Source organism: Chiloscyllium plagiosum, unplaced genomic scaffold (assembly GCF_037043375.1).
Source record: "Chiloscyllium plagiosum isolate Xiang-an unplaced genomic scaffold, Cpla_swu_hap1 HiC_scaffold_34, whole genome shotgun sequence".
NCBI classification, from domain to species: Eukaryota; Metazoa; Chordata; class Chondrichthyes; order Orectolobiformes; family Hemiscylliidae; genus Chiloscyllium; species Chiloscyllium plagiosum.
In genome coordinates, this window is record NW_028270172.1 from 2,368,440 (window position 1) to 2,385,856 (window position 17,417).

At 42.6% G+C, this 17,417-nt stretch overlaps 1 protein-coding gene across 7 annotated transcripts in view; it reads right to left on the reverse strand.

The window, feature by feature from the left end:
* LOC122564564 (cadherin-18-like) overlaps positions 1–17,417 on the reverse strand; it is a 760,480-nt gene that overhangs the window by 216,033 nt on the left and 527,030 nt on the right. For all 7 annotated transcript variants that reach the window (XM_087978470.1, XM_043719646.2, XM_087978469.1 and 4 more), the window contains one exon: positions 4,598–4,892. In XM_087978470.1, coding sequence (XP_087834596.1) covers positions 4,598–4,892 — 295 coding nt within the window. The remainder of the gene's footprint in view (positions 1–4,597; positions 4,893–17,417) is intronic.

Here is a 17,417-nt window from a genome sequence, read left to right on the forward strand (position 1 = left end):
TCCAACCGCCACCAGAACAGAACCCCACTGGTCCTCACCTACCACCCCACCAATCTCCATGTACAGCGCATCATCCGCCGTCATTTCCGCCACCACCAAACGGACCCCACCACCAAGGATATATTTCCCTCCCCTCCCCTATCAGCCTTCCATAAAGACCACTCCCTCCGTGACTCCCTCGTCAGATCTACACCCCCCACCAACCCAACCTCCACTCCCGGCACCTTCCCCTGCAACCGCAGGAGGTGCAAGACTTGCGCCCACACCTCCCCCCTCACCTCCCTCCAAGGCCCCAAAGGAAACTTCCATATCCGCCACAGATTTACCTGCACCTCCTCACACATCATCTATTGCATCCTCTGCACCCGATGTGGCCCCCTCTATATTGGGGAGACAGGCCGGCTACTTGCGGAGCGTTTCAGAGAACACCTCTGGGACACCCTGACCAACCAACCCAACCACCCTGTGGCTCAACATTTCAACTCCCCCTCCCACTCCACCAAGGATATGCAGGTCTTTGGACTCCTCCATCGCCAGACCACAACAAAACGACGGTTGGAGGAAGAGCGCCTCATCTTCCGCCTAGGAACCCTCCAACCACAAGGGATGAACTCGGATTTCACCAGTTTCCTCATTTCCCCTCCCCCCACCTTGTCTCACTCAAATCCATCGAATTCAGCACCGCCTTCCTAACTTGCAATCTTCTTCCTGACCTCTCCGCCCCCACCCCAGTCTGACCTATCACCCTCACCTTGACCTCTTTCCACCTATCGCATTTCCGACGCCCCTCCCCCAAGTCCCTCCTCCCTACCTTTTATCTTAGCCTGCTGGACACACTTTCCTCATTCCTGAAGAAGGGCTTATGCCCGAAACGTCGATTCTCCTGTTCCCTGGATGCTGCCTGACCTGCTGCGCTTTTCCAGCAACACATTTTCAACCCCACCTTTCTGTATCTGCCCCAGCACTCGCAGCTGTGTCACTCATCTCCATCTCACTCAATCCCTCTGTTTCTCCCATTTCCAAGAGAAAGCAATCCACAACAAGGCAGAAAGGGTCTGGAGGTGCCAAGGGGTGCCTGGCATCAGGCTCCTCACCCACTACGAGCAGAGACTATGCCCCTTACATAGAAGGCCAGTACTGGTCCTGGAAGGATGCCAAAATATGGGCGGCACGGTGGCTCAGTGGTTAGCACGGCCGCCTCACAGCGTCAGGAACCCGGGTTCAATTCCTGCCTCGGGCAACTGTGTCTGCGTGGGTTCCCTCTGGGTGCTCCGGTTTCCTCCCACAGTCCAAAGATGTGCAGGTCAGGTGAATTGGCCATGCTAAATTGCCCATAGTGTTAGGTGCATTAGTCAGGGGGAAATGGGTCTGAGTGGGTTACTCTTTGGAGGATCAGTGTGGACTTGTTGGGCCGAAGGGCCTGTTTCCATACTGTAAGAAATCTAATCTAATCTAATTATATCCATGCCATTCCTTCCACCTGAATAAGTTCCACTCTTCATTCCACTGCAGTTCACTTCAAGCCATTGGGCACATTATTTCTCTCCTTAGTGTCTTGTAGCTACTAGTGGGATCTCTGGGACATCAGTAGAGAATGGGCCTGCACCACCAAAAGACATCTCACTGACCTCTGTTAGTGTGACGCCACATAGAATGGCTGAAAGTGGCTTTCAGTTGATGTAAACTTACTGAGGAAGATTTTTAGCTGAATCAGCAGCTTCCACAGTCCGATGTTTGAAGTTAAACTATACGCTAGAGCAATTATCCATCTTCATAGAAAGGGTACATCCAAGGCAACAAGGTTAAAATAACACACAATGGTATTGGTGAAATGCATACAAAAGACTGCTGTTGAAACAGAGGCAAGTGTAGATGCTGTTTGTATGGAGTCAGTTTGATGAGGAACATCCTTGAGAAATGCTGATAGAAGCCTCGTTCAGGCTAGTCTAAAATTTGTTATTTAGAATGGAATAGAAAGGGAGGGACTGATCTACATCAGCTTAAAATCCCAAGTAATTATAGCCACATGGTATATCACATACATATGTATCTATAAATGGAGTTTCATGTACAGTGGTTCTGCTATAATGTGTGTTTATTCAGCGCGTATCAACTTTAATGCGAGTGAAGCATTTAGACCGTTATTTGTAGAACACAAACTTTCCTTACCTGTATTGGCTGTGACACAATTCCGATCCCATTAGCTTAAATGGTGCGGATATTGCGCAATTTTCTTGTATTGTGAAATCAAAACGAGAATGGGACTGTCGCATAATATGAGAACCGACTGTATATATGCATTAAGGGATGTAACTGCATTCCATTGGGTATTCAGTCTAAGGCAGAGAGAGAAGTTTCCTTTCTATTCACAGAGATTATTGCAGGAACCTATAGTCTGGGATGTGGTTGCATATGATTGTTTGTAAAGGGCCAAGCAGAAATGATAAGGTGGGGAGAAGATCTGTTAAATATCATGGGAAGGCCTAAAGCCTTCCTAAAGGCAGAATCCAAGAAAGCCTAAAGATCACAAAGTCACATGATTAACCTGATTGGATGTGAATGTAATTGTTTAATAATCCAATTAGTTTGTTACAGCCAAAGGCAGGCTAAAAGCAAATGTGTATAAAGTGCAAGTTTGCCTTTGCTCAGTGGGGACAAACCTGGATTGCTCACAGACATCCTCCCACACAGTGTAAAACAATCAACGGTTTAATGCTGGAAGTGTAACTGGGTGTCAAGTGATTCATTTAGTCATTCTGCCTGAACCTTCTCTAGGATGAGAGTACCTGTGATAGGGTTAATGTTAGGGTAAGGCTGGCTCCTACACACTCACCAGCTCAAATACTGACACCTTGATGGAAACATTAGCCTTAGAAAATGTAAGAGCGCAATCTGGTGAACACCTGACTATCTTAGCTCTATAGCTAGCAGCAGAAGAAATGGCTCAGGTCAGGGCACATGGAGGAAGGTCTGAGACCAGGCACCTGCTCAGCTCCAGTACATTGTCCACTGCACAATAACATGTATGGATAGACAGATAGGTGTTGAGGACACAATGGTATAAAGCTCTCAGACTCCATTTTACTGAGCTCTGCCCCTCTTGTGTGCATTTTCCAGCAGGTCCGAATTGCTTGAGACCACACTCCTGTGGTTTGTCGGTAATGCATGTCCTAACAAAAGTTCATTGAATTCTTCAGCACAATGTGACTGATGTCTTGTTATAGAGTGAACACAAGTCTCACAGCATGATAGTGTAGATCATCAGTATATCCTGCCATCTCACGGCATCTAATGACATAGGAACTGTCACATCACATGAAACTTTTGATTATTTCAATTCAGAACAAGCTCAGAAGTTCTCAATCTCATTAACAAACTAATATACCTCTGTAAAGAGTGTGGTGCTGGAAAAGCACAGCAGGTCAGGCAGCATCCAAGGAATAGGAGAACTGACGTTTCGGGCAAAAGCCCTTCACCAGGGCCGAAACACCACACACTTGGCTCTGATCTTCAGTATCTGCAGTACTCACTTTCACCTAATATCGCCCAGTGAACACTCTGCAAGGATATTTTACCATAGCATTTAGGAATGTGTGTTCATTGCATTTAATTGTTCACTGTTTCAAAGGCTTTAACACATCTATTTTAACCTGTTTCTATCTCCAGTACAGTTTCCCAATGATGAATGTCACTGACAATGTTATAAAGTTCATCATCAATATTCCAGAGTGCAACCTGAACCCAATCAAATCTAAGTTAATGCAGTTTCAGAGATTGATAACTTCATCGATGTGGTGTTGTGAAGCTTCCTGCCATCCCCACCCTGCATTCGTCTGTCGCCTAGATTTTGGCAAGTAGACGCTGAAGGAAAGGTTGTCAAACTGTTTGAAGTCACCACTTTCCCAAACTGAGTGGGTGGAACTGTCAGGCTGGCTGAGGCGATCTCTATGTTCTAACAGCATCACAAACCAGAAATAGGGAGCAGGAACCTAGGAACCACTGTGTAGTTACTGGTCCTGACAATCTTTGATATCTACCCGAAGGCCTGCTGTGTTGTCAGAAATAAAGATTGGCCTATCCTATCGGCCCTTTTCCAAATGTGCTGAACACTGTTCACCCCTCACCCCATTAGGTACGTCGATGGAAATTTGCTCCAAGGCAAAAGGCAACAACTGTCAGAGGTCAGAGGATCATTAGACATGGGCAGCTGTTGGTTTTAGAGAGGGCCAATGGGTTATCTCACTTCATTTCCATGGGAATTCTGGACATGTGCCTATTGAAGACACAGACCTATTGACTCTGCAAATTCTGCAGCTATGTCAAAGGAACTGAAATTTATCACTAATAGCTCTCTATACCATGGGGCAAATGCACAGTTCCCAAGGATCACAATGGGAAATATCGGGATCTGTGACATTTATCCATTTCCATTAATGCAGTCTTATTAAGGTGGACATCCATCATGTGGTATTAGGTTGAATTAATTTGCAATGAAAGGATACAGCAACATGTGTAGAATTATTGAACCGTAACAGTGGATCCAAAAACGTATCAAATTGCAGAGAGAGAAAGCTCCAATGTTAAAACACAACCTTACCAACTTCAGACATTTCTGGGACAGAGGCAGAGTAAGGTCCTTCCAGAAAGGCAGGAGCATTATCATTTATATCCTGCACCTTGATGATGAACTCTGATTCGGGTTCAAGGGGCTTGTTGGTCTTTCTGTCCAAAGCCTGAGCATGAAGAATGTAGTGTATCCTCTGTTCACGATCCAAACTTTTAGTCGCATGAATATCTCCCGTGCTGTCATCAATAACAAATATGGTACCAGCTCCTTCCCCTGAAAGGATGTACTTGACGGATCCATCCCCTTTATCTGCATTCGAGTGAAGCTGGAGAAAAGTATAAAAAAATGGTGAGTCGACATCTTATAAGCAAGTTGACATCTTAATTAGATCCTGCACTATTCCCATTTACTCTTGGCTCTTGATGTAATAGATTCATGGACACAAGTCACATTTTGATAACTGACACGGATGTAAACACTTCTTTTTTGATTCAGCATAAACACTGTGTATAATACTGTTTGTCCTGCTATTGGAAGGATATTATTAAAAGGGAAGGTGTGCAGACAAGATTCATCTGGACATTGCTAGGGTTGGAGGGTTTGAGTTATTGAGAGAGGCTGAATAGGCTAGGGCTGTTTTCCCTGTAAAATCAGGAGGGTCAAGGATAGGGTCTTTTCCCTGGGGTGGGGGAGTCCAGAACTAGAGGGAAAAGGTTTAAGATGAGAGGGTAAAGACTTAACATGGACCTGAGAGACAACGTTTTCAGGCAGAGAGTGGTTCCTACATGGAATGAACTGTCAGAGGAAGTGTAGGTGCAAGTACAGTTACAATATTTGGCAAGGACAGATTAACAAGAGTATGGGCCAAATGCAGGAAAATAGGACTAGTTTAGTTTGGGAAACTTGGTTGGCAAAGACAAGTTGGACTGAAGGGTCAGTTCCTGCGCTGTATGATTGGTTGAGTTGTTGTCACATGCACAGATATACAGAGAAAGGTATCATTTTGTGTGACTATAGGAGCTGATTCAGCATAGGATTTTGTGAGATAAATTCTGTCTGGATACAGAATTGGCTGGCCTCCAGAAGACAGATGGAGGTAGTTGATGGAAGGTATTTAGCCTGGATCTCAGTGACCAGTCGTGTTCTACATTGATCTGTTCTGGGATCTCTGCTCTTTGTGATTTTTAAAAAATGACTTGGATGAGGAAGTGGAAGGGTGGGTTAGTAAGTTTGCCGATGACATGAAGGTTGGTGGAGTTGTAGATAGTGTGGAAGGCTGTTGTAGGTTGCAATGAGACATTGACAGGATGCAGAGGTGGGCTGATAAGTGGCAGATGGAGTTCAACCTGGAAAAGTGTGAAGTCATTCACTTTGGAAGGTTGAATTTGAATGCAGAATACAGGGATAAAAGCAGGATTCTTGGCAGTGTGGAGGAAGAGAGGGATCTTGGGGTCCATGTCAATGGATCCCTCAATTTGCCACTGAAGTTGATAGGGTTGTTAAAAAGGAGTTTGGTGTGTTGGCTTTCCTTAGCAGGAGGATTGAGTTTAAGAGCTGCGAGGTTATGCTGCAGGTCCATGGAGCCCTGGTTAGACCACACTTTAAATATTGTGTTCTGTTCTGGTTGCCTCACTATAGGAAAGATGTGGAAGCTTTAGAGAGGGTGCAGAGTAGATTTACCAGGATGCTGCCTGGACTGGAGGGCATGTCTTATGAAGAAAGGTTGAGGGAGCTAGGACTTTTCTCATTGGAGCGAAGGAAGATGAGAGGTGGCTTGATGGGTATGTATAAGATGATGAGCGGCGTACATAAAGTGGATTGCCAGAGTCTTTTTCCCATGGTGAAAATAGCTGTCACAAGTGGATATAACTTTAAGGTGTTTGGAGGAAGGTATAGGGAAGATGCCAGAGGTAGGTTCTTTATGCAGAGAGTGGTGGGTGTGTGGAATGCACTGCCAGTGGTGGTAGTAGAGTCAGAGACATTAGGGACATTTAAGCGACTCTTGGATAGGCACATGGAAGACAGTACAATGAAGGGTATGTAGGGTTAGCCTGATCTTAGAGTAGAATAAAAGGCCAGCACAGCATTGAGGGTCAAATGGCCTCTACTGTGCTGGATTGTTCCAGGTGCCGTGTTCTAAATTCATCGTGACTCAACATTCCACTTACATTTTCCAACGAATGTCCATAAAGAAAAGTGGGTGACCTCTCCCTGTCCCAGATCAATTGTTACTTTTTTGTTCCCAGGTCAATTTTTGTAATATACCTATGACTCCAGCCATGATTCAGTGATTCAGCAAAGTAGGGATTTCAATATGTAATGATTTATTCTGTTTAGTTTAGAAGCACACAGGTCAGTAGCTTCATCAATTAGAACACTGCAGAGTTTATGATGAAAGCTTCCAAGAGCAGTGATGAAAGGGATTGGTAACAACTGCATAAATCACATCTGGAAGCATCAGTTCTGAACATCACAGCCTTTCACTAATAACTAAATAATTTGCTGTTGCACTTTAATTTCATTCTGGAATAGTTATTGAGATGATGCTCCCTGTCTCACTTCAACTCTTCAAGATGTTAAATTGTGAGTGAGAATGGAAACTATTACACATGAAATGGAGATAGCAATCTGGGGGTGAGCATTTTTTAAGTCAGAACTGACATTTATTGAAAAGTTTTGAGTATTTCTCGGTGGTACCAGAGTAGTCCTAACTGACACTTCTATCCTGTTCAGCTTCTGCACTGATGTGTAAAATTGACCTCCCTCAGTTTGTGGGGGCAGAGGGATTTTCAAACATCAGCTGAGAAAATATAGGCTGCGGTGCACTTTGACCTTCCTGCATCCTTTGGTTTTCAGGTCGGTCTTTATACTCCAAACCATCCCAACGGAGCACGAGGATGGGGTTAATTCCGTTTGACTGAAATCTTAATATAGAAAAGATCAAAAGATAAGTTCCATTGAGGTTCCTCGAGGGTGTATGGAGTTAGAATCTGGATCGGGGAATAAGAATGATTTAAACAAAAGTTTACAAGGCCAACAAGAGAATCTTTATCCCCTCCGCCACCACAGAATTCAGCTGGTCCACTGCCAGTCAAAACTTACCCACATTACTAGAAGACCATATTATTTACTGTGTGTCCCTCGTTGCCCTTGAAAAGGTAGCAGTGAACTACCCTCTTGAACAGCTGCAATCCACCTGCTGTGAATTGACCCACAGTGCTGTTAGGGAGGGAATTCTGGAATTTTGACCCAGCAACGGTGAAGGAACGGCAATATATTTCCAAGTCAAGATGGTGAGTGGCTCAGAGAGGAACTTAAAGGTGGTGGCATTCCGTGTATCTGCTGCCGACCCTTCCAGATGATACTGGTCTTGGGTTTGAAAGGTGCTGCCTTAAGACCTTTGGTGAATTACTGCAGTGTACCCTGTAGGTAGTCCACAATGCTGCCACTGAGCATTGGGGATGGTAGAGGGAGTGGACACTTGTGAATGTAGAGCCAAACAAATGAACTGCATTATCCTGAATGGTGTCAAGTTTCTTCTATTTTGTTGGAGGTGAGCTCATCCACGCAACTAGGGAGTATTCCATTGCATATTCCTGAAGAAGGGCTTATGCCCGAAACGTCGATTCTCCTGTTCCTTGGATGCTGCCTGACCTGCTGTGCTTTTCCAGCAACACATTTTCAGCAGTATTCCATTGCAGTCCCGACTTGTGCCCTGTAGATAATGGACAGGCTTTCAGGAGTCAGGAGGGGAGTTACTTGCTGCAGTATTCCCAGCCTCTGATCTGCTCTTGTAGCCGCTGTGTTTATGTGGTGAGTTTCTGGTCAATGATAACCTCCAGGATGTTGATAGTTGGAGGTTTGGTGATGGCAATACCATTGAATGTCAAGGGGTGGTGGCTGTATTGTATCCTAATGGAGATGGTCATTGCCTGGCATTAGTGGAAGTGACAGGGTATTGCTGACTGTTAATCCAGAGACCTAGGTAATGGGGAACCGGGTTCAAATTTTTCCACTGCAGATAGTGCAATTTTAATTCAATAAAAATCTGTAAATATGAATCTAATGATGAACATGAAATCATTGCCAATTATTGGAAAAAAAAGGTTCACTTATGTCTTTTTGGGAAGGAACTGCTATCCTTACCTGATCTGGCCTACATGTGACTCCAGACTGCCAGCAATGTGGTTGACTCTTAACTGCCCTCTTGATAATAAGGGATGGGCGATAAATGATGAGCCTGGCCAGTGACATGCCTATCCCGTGAATGAGTAAAAAACATTGTGTTGCAGGAATGTTACTGTCCATCAACAATGTAGACATTTATAGCAGTTTGATCCAGCAATTCATTACCTTCCAGATGGACTCAAGCTCCAATCCCAAACCTGTCTGTCACTTGCTTGGATATGAATGCTTTGATGTGCGTAATTGGAAATTTTTGCAAGGTTTGTGAAGGTTTGTAGCTAAGGTTGAGGTTTAGGGTGTAGGTTTGCTCGCTGAGCTGTAGGTTTGATATCCAGATGTTTCATTACCTGGCTAGGTAACATCATCAGTGGCAACCTCCAAGTGAAGCAAAGTTGTTGTCTCCTGCTTTCTACTTATATGTTTGTCCTGGATGGGGTTCCTGGGGTTTGTGGTGATGTCATTTCCTGTTCATTTTCTGAGGGGTTGATAGATGGTATCAAGATCTATATGTTTGTTTCTGGCGTTGTGGTTGGAGTGCCAGGCCTCTAGGAATTCTCTGGCATGTCTTTGCTTAGCCTGTCCCAGGGTAGATGTGTTGTCCCAGTCGAAATGGTGTTTTTTTTCATCCGTGTGTAGGGCTACGAGAGAGAGGGGGTCATGTCTTTTTGTGGCTAGCTGGTGTTCGTGTATCCTGGTGGCTAACTTTCTTCCTGTTTGTCCTACGTAGTGTTTGTGGCAGTCCTTGCATGGAATTTTGTAGATGATGTTGGATTTGTCCATGGGTTGTACTGGGTCTTTTAAGTTTGTTAGTTTTTGTTTGAGAGTGTTGGTGGGTTTGTGTGCTACTAGGATTCTGAGGGGTCTTAGTAGTCTGGCTGTCATTTCTGAAACTTCTTTGATGGATGGTAAGGTGGTTAGGGTTTCTGGCTGTGTTTGGTCTGCTTGTCGTGGTTTGTTCTTGAGGAATCTGCGGACTGTATTTTTTGAGTATCCGTTCAAACCTACACCCCATAGTTGGAAATATTTGTCAGGTTAGATACACAGTGCTGTGGCAGAGTGGAACGGCGCTGCAGAAACTGCCAAAGCTGCTGCCCTTGGCTCACTGAAGAGGGCTGGCCTGGGACCTCCCTCAACTTTCCATTAACATTCAGCCTGGAGCAATCAAGAAAGTGTCTCTCAAATTGTACAGGCATCAAGGTTTGCCCAATGGAAGTTGGCTGATCAGACCAGTCAGGGACACGAACCGAATGTGTCAGGCAATTCTGCATATACTAAAGATGTTCAGGACTGGTCCAGCAGAAAGAGCCATATTCCTTGTGATTTGGGAAGACTATTTGCTCCATTGGAGTTTCACCTTCCCAGGGGAAGCTGGAATGTGGGCTGGTTGGGACCTCAGAGAAGTGAGATGGTTGATAACTTAGAAGAATTGTAATTGTACTATCACCATTTTCAAATCCATGGTATGAAACTGATGTGGCAAGTTAACTAAATCAAAACAGAAATTGATGGAAAGGTTCAACAGGTCTGGCAACATCTACAGAGAGAAATCAGAGTTAACTTTTCAGGTTAACATTTTGCTTTGACCCTTCTGAGTTCTGAGGAAGGGTCACTTGACCCAAAACTTTAACTCTCTACAGATATTGCCAGACCTGTTGAGCTTTTCCATCAATTTCAGTTTTTGTTCCTGTTTTACAGCATCTGCAGCTCTTTTGTTTTTTTAACCAAGAACCAACTATGTGCATGTGCACCAAAAAAATACACTAAAACTATAAACGTCATTATGTTTGTGCTGGTGTTGGAATATTTGTCTGAAAACAATTGTTGTGCATTGCATTCAAACAGACTGGCTTATTAGAGAGGCATGCGTCAGGGTTATTCTCATCTGCTTGTATGGCTACCAACATTTTGCTACGATCCAACCAACATGAGGTCTTAGCATTGCTCAACCTATGGATGTGATGACCTTGCAGGCTTTTGGAATGGTGAGGATGGCACTGCAAGGTAGCAGAGGAATCTCTCCCCAAGACATCATCACTGTTTCAGTTCCTGTTTAACTGATGGTCAAATAAGAAGCTGCCTCATTTCCTGTGTGCACATGGTATTTTTGTTCCTTCAAATGTTTTCCCCAATCCCTCTTTAGCCTCACAAAATCATTGCAAAGCCTTTTTGAGATACTCCAATTTTTTTTTTAATTTATGTGCCCTAATGTTGCCATTCCATTTTCTGCAGTCCTTTAATTTGGCTTAGATCGAATTTTCTTAACCTTCCACTGATCTGATCATGGATGTCATGGTAACAATCTGACAAAAAATTCTCCATGTCTGAAGCCATAAGTAAAACAAAATATTAGTAGGCATTTGCTGCTTCATTTCTCAGGGCAATGCCTCAACCAATCAGAGTCAAAATCAGAAATGGCTGGAAGAGCCCAGCAGGTCTGGTAGCGTCAGTGGAGAGAGATCAGGTTAATGTTTCAGGTCCAGTTACCCTTCTTCAGAACTGGTCTGGAGTTCTGTGTTTTCTTTTCCAATCAGAGTCAGCCTGACAGGTTTAAAATATTAAATAAACCTGGCAGTTAATTGTCAATCATCGTTTACTGATGCATTTTCTATGTCAATGCCTCCATTAATCAAAACTTATTTTCCAATCAAACACTCTCCTGTCATACAGAATTACTGTTGATTTTCCCCTGAAATTGGTACTTTGTAAATCCCCTGATGAGTGCAGAGACACAAGATTCGTTAAGATACTCAAAATGAAAATATGTATCACATTCCTAATTTCTGCATGATCTTCAATTCATTTCACATCAACAAAGTAACATATCTACAAACTTACATGTGTTCAATACATAAATCTTTCATTTTTACATGAGGGAAAGTGATGTCAACTTCACATAAAACAAGAGGTAATATGAAAGAAGTGAAGCAGCAAATGTAGGAATCCAGAAACAATCTTCTCCTGTCTCATATTAATGCTGTATGGAGAAACTCGAACAGCAATTATGGTGCCCGTGCAGAGTGAAATTACAGAAGATTGTAGAGGCTCATTATGCAAAAGTGATCCATAACTGAGTACATTAAATGCCTTTAGATGATGGCTCTAGGTGTTTCCGTTGTTATTACTGTAATTATTCTTTTTAATAAGTATTTTTCTGAACATGTCCAAATTAAGCCGTTCAACACACCTCAGCAGCAATCAACTATGATATGGTAGTATTCACAGTTTTGAAATAATAAATGGAAAATAATGGATATCTGAAAATGATTAGAAAAAGCATTTTCTGATGAGGTGCCTAGGAGATTTTATTACATTGTACCCACAAGAACAAAGCTGAAGTGAAGGATATTATTGCTTTAAAATCATTTCCTTAAACACAATCATTATTACTTAAACATTTTTAATCAATATATTCAAAAATATTACTGCATACTGCTGCAGGTAGCACTTGAACTCAGATTTCCCTGGCTTAGAGGTAGGGACACTACTACAGTTCCACAAGACCCTTTATTCATAACTTATTCTGTAGATATTTATTAATGACAGGTTTGCCAACTATCAGGATGATTTAGCTCAGGATAAGCCACTATATTTACACTAAATATTACACTAATTAGAATCTTGATATCTTCAATGTAAAGTGTTTGAGAATCACCTAAAGCTGATCATCAGAAAATTTCACACTTTACAGTTTGTACTTATAAATGTTAACAAGGTTTTAAGTTAAACAATCTTCCATAAATGCATATTTGATGGCTAACCAACCCCACCTCTATTACTAAACTTCCAATTAAATAGATTGCTTGAGCATTATCATTCTGAAATTATCAAATATTAGACAGATTTTTATGTAATGGATCCTGGGCATGATCACGTTTTATTGCTTGTTCTTAATCGTCCTTTCGAGATGTAGTGGACATTATCTGAAACGACTTGATGGTGTTCGATAAAAATTCCAAGGTATTCCCTGTAGTGAAGAAGGTGCGATGATATATAGCCAGTTGACTTTCAGTACCTCACCATCAGTGACTGTGCATTAGGGTGACAGTTAGACACAGCTTTGAAATTCACTCAAGCCCTAAACCTCTCCAACTCTCCATAAAACTGAAACAGGAGCAGGAGTAGGCCATTCAGCCCATCAAGCTGGCTCCCCCATTCAAATATGTAGCCCATTCTTGCTTTCTCCCCATATCGTTGCTAGCAGTAACTTCCAGGTGAAAGTTTTCCCTGAGACAAAAATAGAAATTGCTAGAAAACCTCAGCAGGTCAGCAGGATCTGCTGAGAGGAATCAGTGTTAATGTTTTGGACACTTCCTCAGAACTCAGAAAATTTTCCCTGATTTTATGACTTGCATAATTCTTGGCGGTTGTGGTTACACGTGAGGAAGGTTTTGGCAATACTAGTCTTAGCATGTTGTCACATGTACTGTGAAGAATGCACACACTACTGTTATAGTGTGATGATGATGGAAGCAATGAAGGGTATGTTTCCAATGAAGGGTCTATGACTCGAATTCCGCATTTGAAGTGTACTTGATGGTTGGCTTTGGTTCTTCTGTCTCCTGCTGTCCCTCACAGCTTTTCTATTTCCTGTTTCTAACTTTACTTACTTCCAGTTTGAGTTATCTCTCAGGTTCTCACTCCCTTGACAAGCTGGTTTAAACTCACCTCAACAGCACGAGGAAATCTCCCTGTAAGGATAGCAGTCCCAGTCACGTAATGATCAAACTTCTGACTATGGAATCCCCTTTCACTATCACCTTTCTATTTTCTTTCTCACCCCTTATACAGCTGAAATGTCCCTTGATGCCATGAACCTATTTCTGGTCATGCTCCGTGAGGAACCAGTGCATTCTAAAATGGAATACCAATAGCAAGCACAATGGTCTCAGTGAGCTCATACACTACCTGCAGGATTGTTTTAGACTGCTTGGTAGTCACCCATTCCTGCTCTGCCAATACATTTTGAATCTGCAGTGTAACCACTTCCCTATACACACCACCCAAATACACTTCTATCTCACAGATACACAACAATGTCTCCTTATTCTTGGATTCCATCTTGTATAGCCAGTGACATTGCTGGACATAGGGCATGTCCATGACTTCACACATACCACAGCACGTACACCTTCACATGTCCCTTCAGATTTATCACCTCATAACTCTGAATAATTTTGGTTACCCATACAAAAAAACAAACTGAAAATAACATTTTATGCTGGCTAGATCACTCACTAACAGTAGTTTCTCACCAGCCAATTAGTTGACAGGCTTCTGAAAGTGTTGCTCTATCTGCTACCCAGGTAGGGCTTAAATGGTGTATTCAATTACACAAGGAACAGTTGTAAGTGAATGAAGATAGGGATCAGAAGGATTTTCATCTTTGAGGGTTGTGAATCGTGGAGTTCTTTACCATAGAGAGCATTTGAGGCTGGATCATTAAGTATATTCAAGACTGCAATACAAAGTGTTTTTCAGTCAATAAGGGAATCAAGGATTATGGAGAAAAAACAAGAGAGTGCAGTTGAGGATTGTCAGACAAACTATGAACTCAATCGTCTGATTGGCCTAACACTGAGATGCTGCATCTCACTTACCATTTGGGAACACAGCAACCTTCAGGACTCAAAATCAAGGTAATCAATTTTAGGGCCTGAGCACTTTGTCCCATGTCCTTCCCCCCAACCCCGACACACCCGGTCTTATCACCACATGGACTGCTACCACAACCAACCCATTGTCAACTACTAATGGTCCCCATTAGCAGCTATTCATTCTCCCAGGTTGAGGTTCACCCACTCCTTTGTCTGTTTAACTCCTGACCTATCTCTCTGAGCTCCATTCCCACTTATAGTTTACTGGTCTCTGCTCCCCACCTTCAGCATATGCACCAACCTTTTCCCAGTTCTGAAGAAGGGTCATCAGATCAGAAATGCTAACTCTGCTTTCTCTCCACAGATGCTGACAAAGCTGCTGAGTTTCTCCAGAAATTTCTGTTTTTGTTTCAAATTTCCAGCAACCGCAAACAATTCTGGTTTGACTTGCATAGTAACATGTAGTGATTACTCCAGGATTACGTCAATGAGATAAATTGCTTAGCACTTCGACTCCAGGGGAAAACAATTTCCCTTTCGCTCATGAAACACTCTTTGGTTGCTCTTCATTACTAAATTTTCAAGGAACTATTTCAATGGAAACACACATGAAAATTAATTATTTTATTCCAAACTCTCTGAAATAATTATCAAGGAAGGCTGAAATATCATTGTTTGTCATCTACACTATTTACTCAAATGATTGTGTCATCATTACTCCCACACACAGGTCAGACAACCTCACCCTACAACATTGTGTGAGGGATTTACAAATGGCAAACATCATAATGGTTTCTGCAACCACAGTCCCCACATGTACCTGGTATTGAAATATTATTTCCAATATTCCAGACTTATGCTGAAAATCAAAATATCCCTTAGGAACAAGGGAAGATGGAATTTTACAAAGAAACGGAAAGGAGGTTGTGATAACCTCTACAAGGCCCATGATAAATCATTAATTACTTCCCCTATGGAGCTCATGACAATGAGTTCCCTTGGTAGCCTGCCCTGCTGGAACTCATCACCTGAGCCTTTATAAAGCAGACAAACTGTTTGTCCAGGGCTGGGACTAGCCTTTGTAGCCATGAATAGTGGCTCCAAGTTGGTGTTCTACAATAAGTGATGTTCTGTTCGAGTTGAGCTTCCTATGTCATCACAGAGGTGATGACAAATCAAAGATTTCATGAACTCAGAACATCACAAATTACTTGCCAGCCAATAAATCACTCCACAATGTGATTGCTGCTGAAATCAAGGAGTTTCAATGCAGAAATGATTACAAAGCTTTGAATTTAAAACTGAAATAATTTATATCCTCGAGGCTATTGATAATGCTTGTGTTGTACATGAGGAAGTGACCATTCCACCTTGAGATAATCTTTTAGAAACTAATGTGCTCCTAAGAGCCATTTGTCACACAAGAAAAGCCAAAGTAAAGAATATTTTTGTAAATTGCATGTGTAGCCAATTTCCATTTGCCATGGGGGTACTCAGTGGAAAATGGAAAATAAAGTGGAAAAATCAGCAAAAGCCATTGCAAAATCAAAATGTGTTCATATTTGTGACAGCACAGTACTCACAGCATCATTATCTCACATTCCTGAAGGTGCTGTAATATTTCCTGTTAAATAAGGACATGTTGAGAATATTGCTTCCTATAATGGATCCTTTTATCTTTCAGTTTCAAATTCAACCTCAGCCCCTATAGGCTGCATGGAACTCTCCTTTCTAAATTAATCCAGGATTCTGAACAAAATAATTTTGATGATAACAAATCCTCATGATGATAAACCCCTAACACTAATGGCTCCACCTGATAGAAAACTATCCACGTCTCTCAGAGAGGCCATAATGCAGGCAGTGTTGAAAATTGACAACTGTTGCTCAGAAGAAATAACAATAGGAGCATGAGATGTAGCAGCAAGATTCAGCCATTCAGCCCATCACATCTGCTCTGCCATTCAATGATAATCCTCAACTCCACTTCCCTGCTTTCTCCCCATACTCCTTGATTCGCTTCTTGATTAAAAATCAATCTCCGCCTTTAACATACTTAATTGCTCAGCTTCAAAAGACCTCCTAAATTAAGAATTTAAGTGACTGTCTTCTGATTTAATAAAAAATATTGCTCACCTGTATTCTAAATACATGAAGTAGCCAGCATGGCTTTGTGTGTGGGAAATCATGTCTCACTGACTTGATTAAGAATTTTGAAGAACTAACAAAGAGAATTGATGAGGGCAGAGCACAAGATGTGATCTATATGGACTTCAGTAAGGCGTTCAACAAGGTTCCCCATGGGAGACTTGTTAGCAAAGTTAGCTCTCATGGAATATAGGGAGAACTAGCCATTTGGATACAGAACTGGCTCAAAGGTAGAAGACAGAGGGTGGTGGTGGAGGGTTGTTTTCCAGACTGGAGGCCTGTGACCAGTGGAGTGCCACAAGGATCAGTGCTGGGTCCCCTGCTTTTTATCATTTATATAAATGATTTGGATGTGAACATAGTTAGTAAGTTTGCAGATGACACCAAAATTGGAGGTATAGTGGACAGCGAAGAGGGTTACCTCAGAGTACAAGATCTTGATGAGATGGGCCAAGGTGTGACAGATGGAGCTTAATTTAGATAAATGTGAGGTGTTGTATTTTGGAAAGGCAAAGTGGCTCAGTGGTTAGCACTGCTGCCTCACAGCACCAGGGTCCCAGGTTCGATTCCAGCCTCGGGTGACTGTCTGTGTGGAGGTTGCACATTCTCCCTGTGTTCGGGTGGGTTTCCTCCCACAGTCCAAAGATATGCAGGTCAGGTGAATTGGCCATGCTAAATTGCCCATGATGTTCGGTGCATTCGTGAGAGGGAAATGGGTCTGCGTGAGTTAATCTTTGGAGGCTTGGTGTGGACTGGTTGGGTCGAAGAGCCTGTTTCCACACTGTAGGGAATCTAATCTAATAAAATCAGGGCAGGGCTTATACACTTAATAGTAAGGTCCTAGGGAGTGTTGCTGAACAAAGAGACCTTAGAGTGCAGGTTCATAGCTCCTTGAAATTGGAGTCGCAGGTAGATAGGATAGT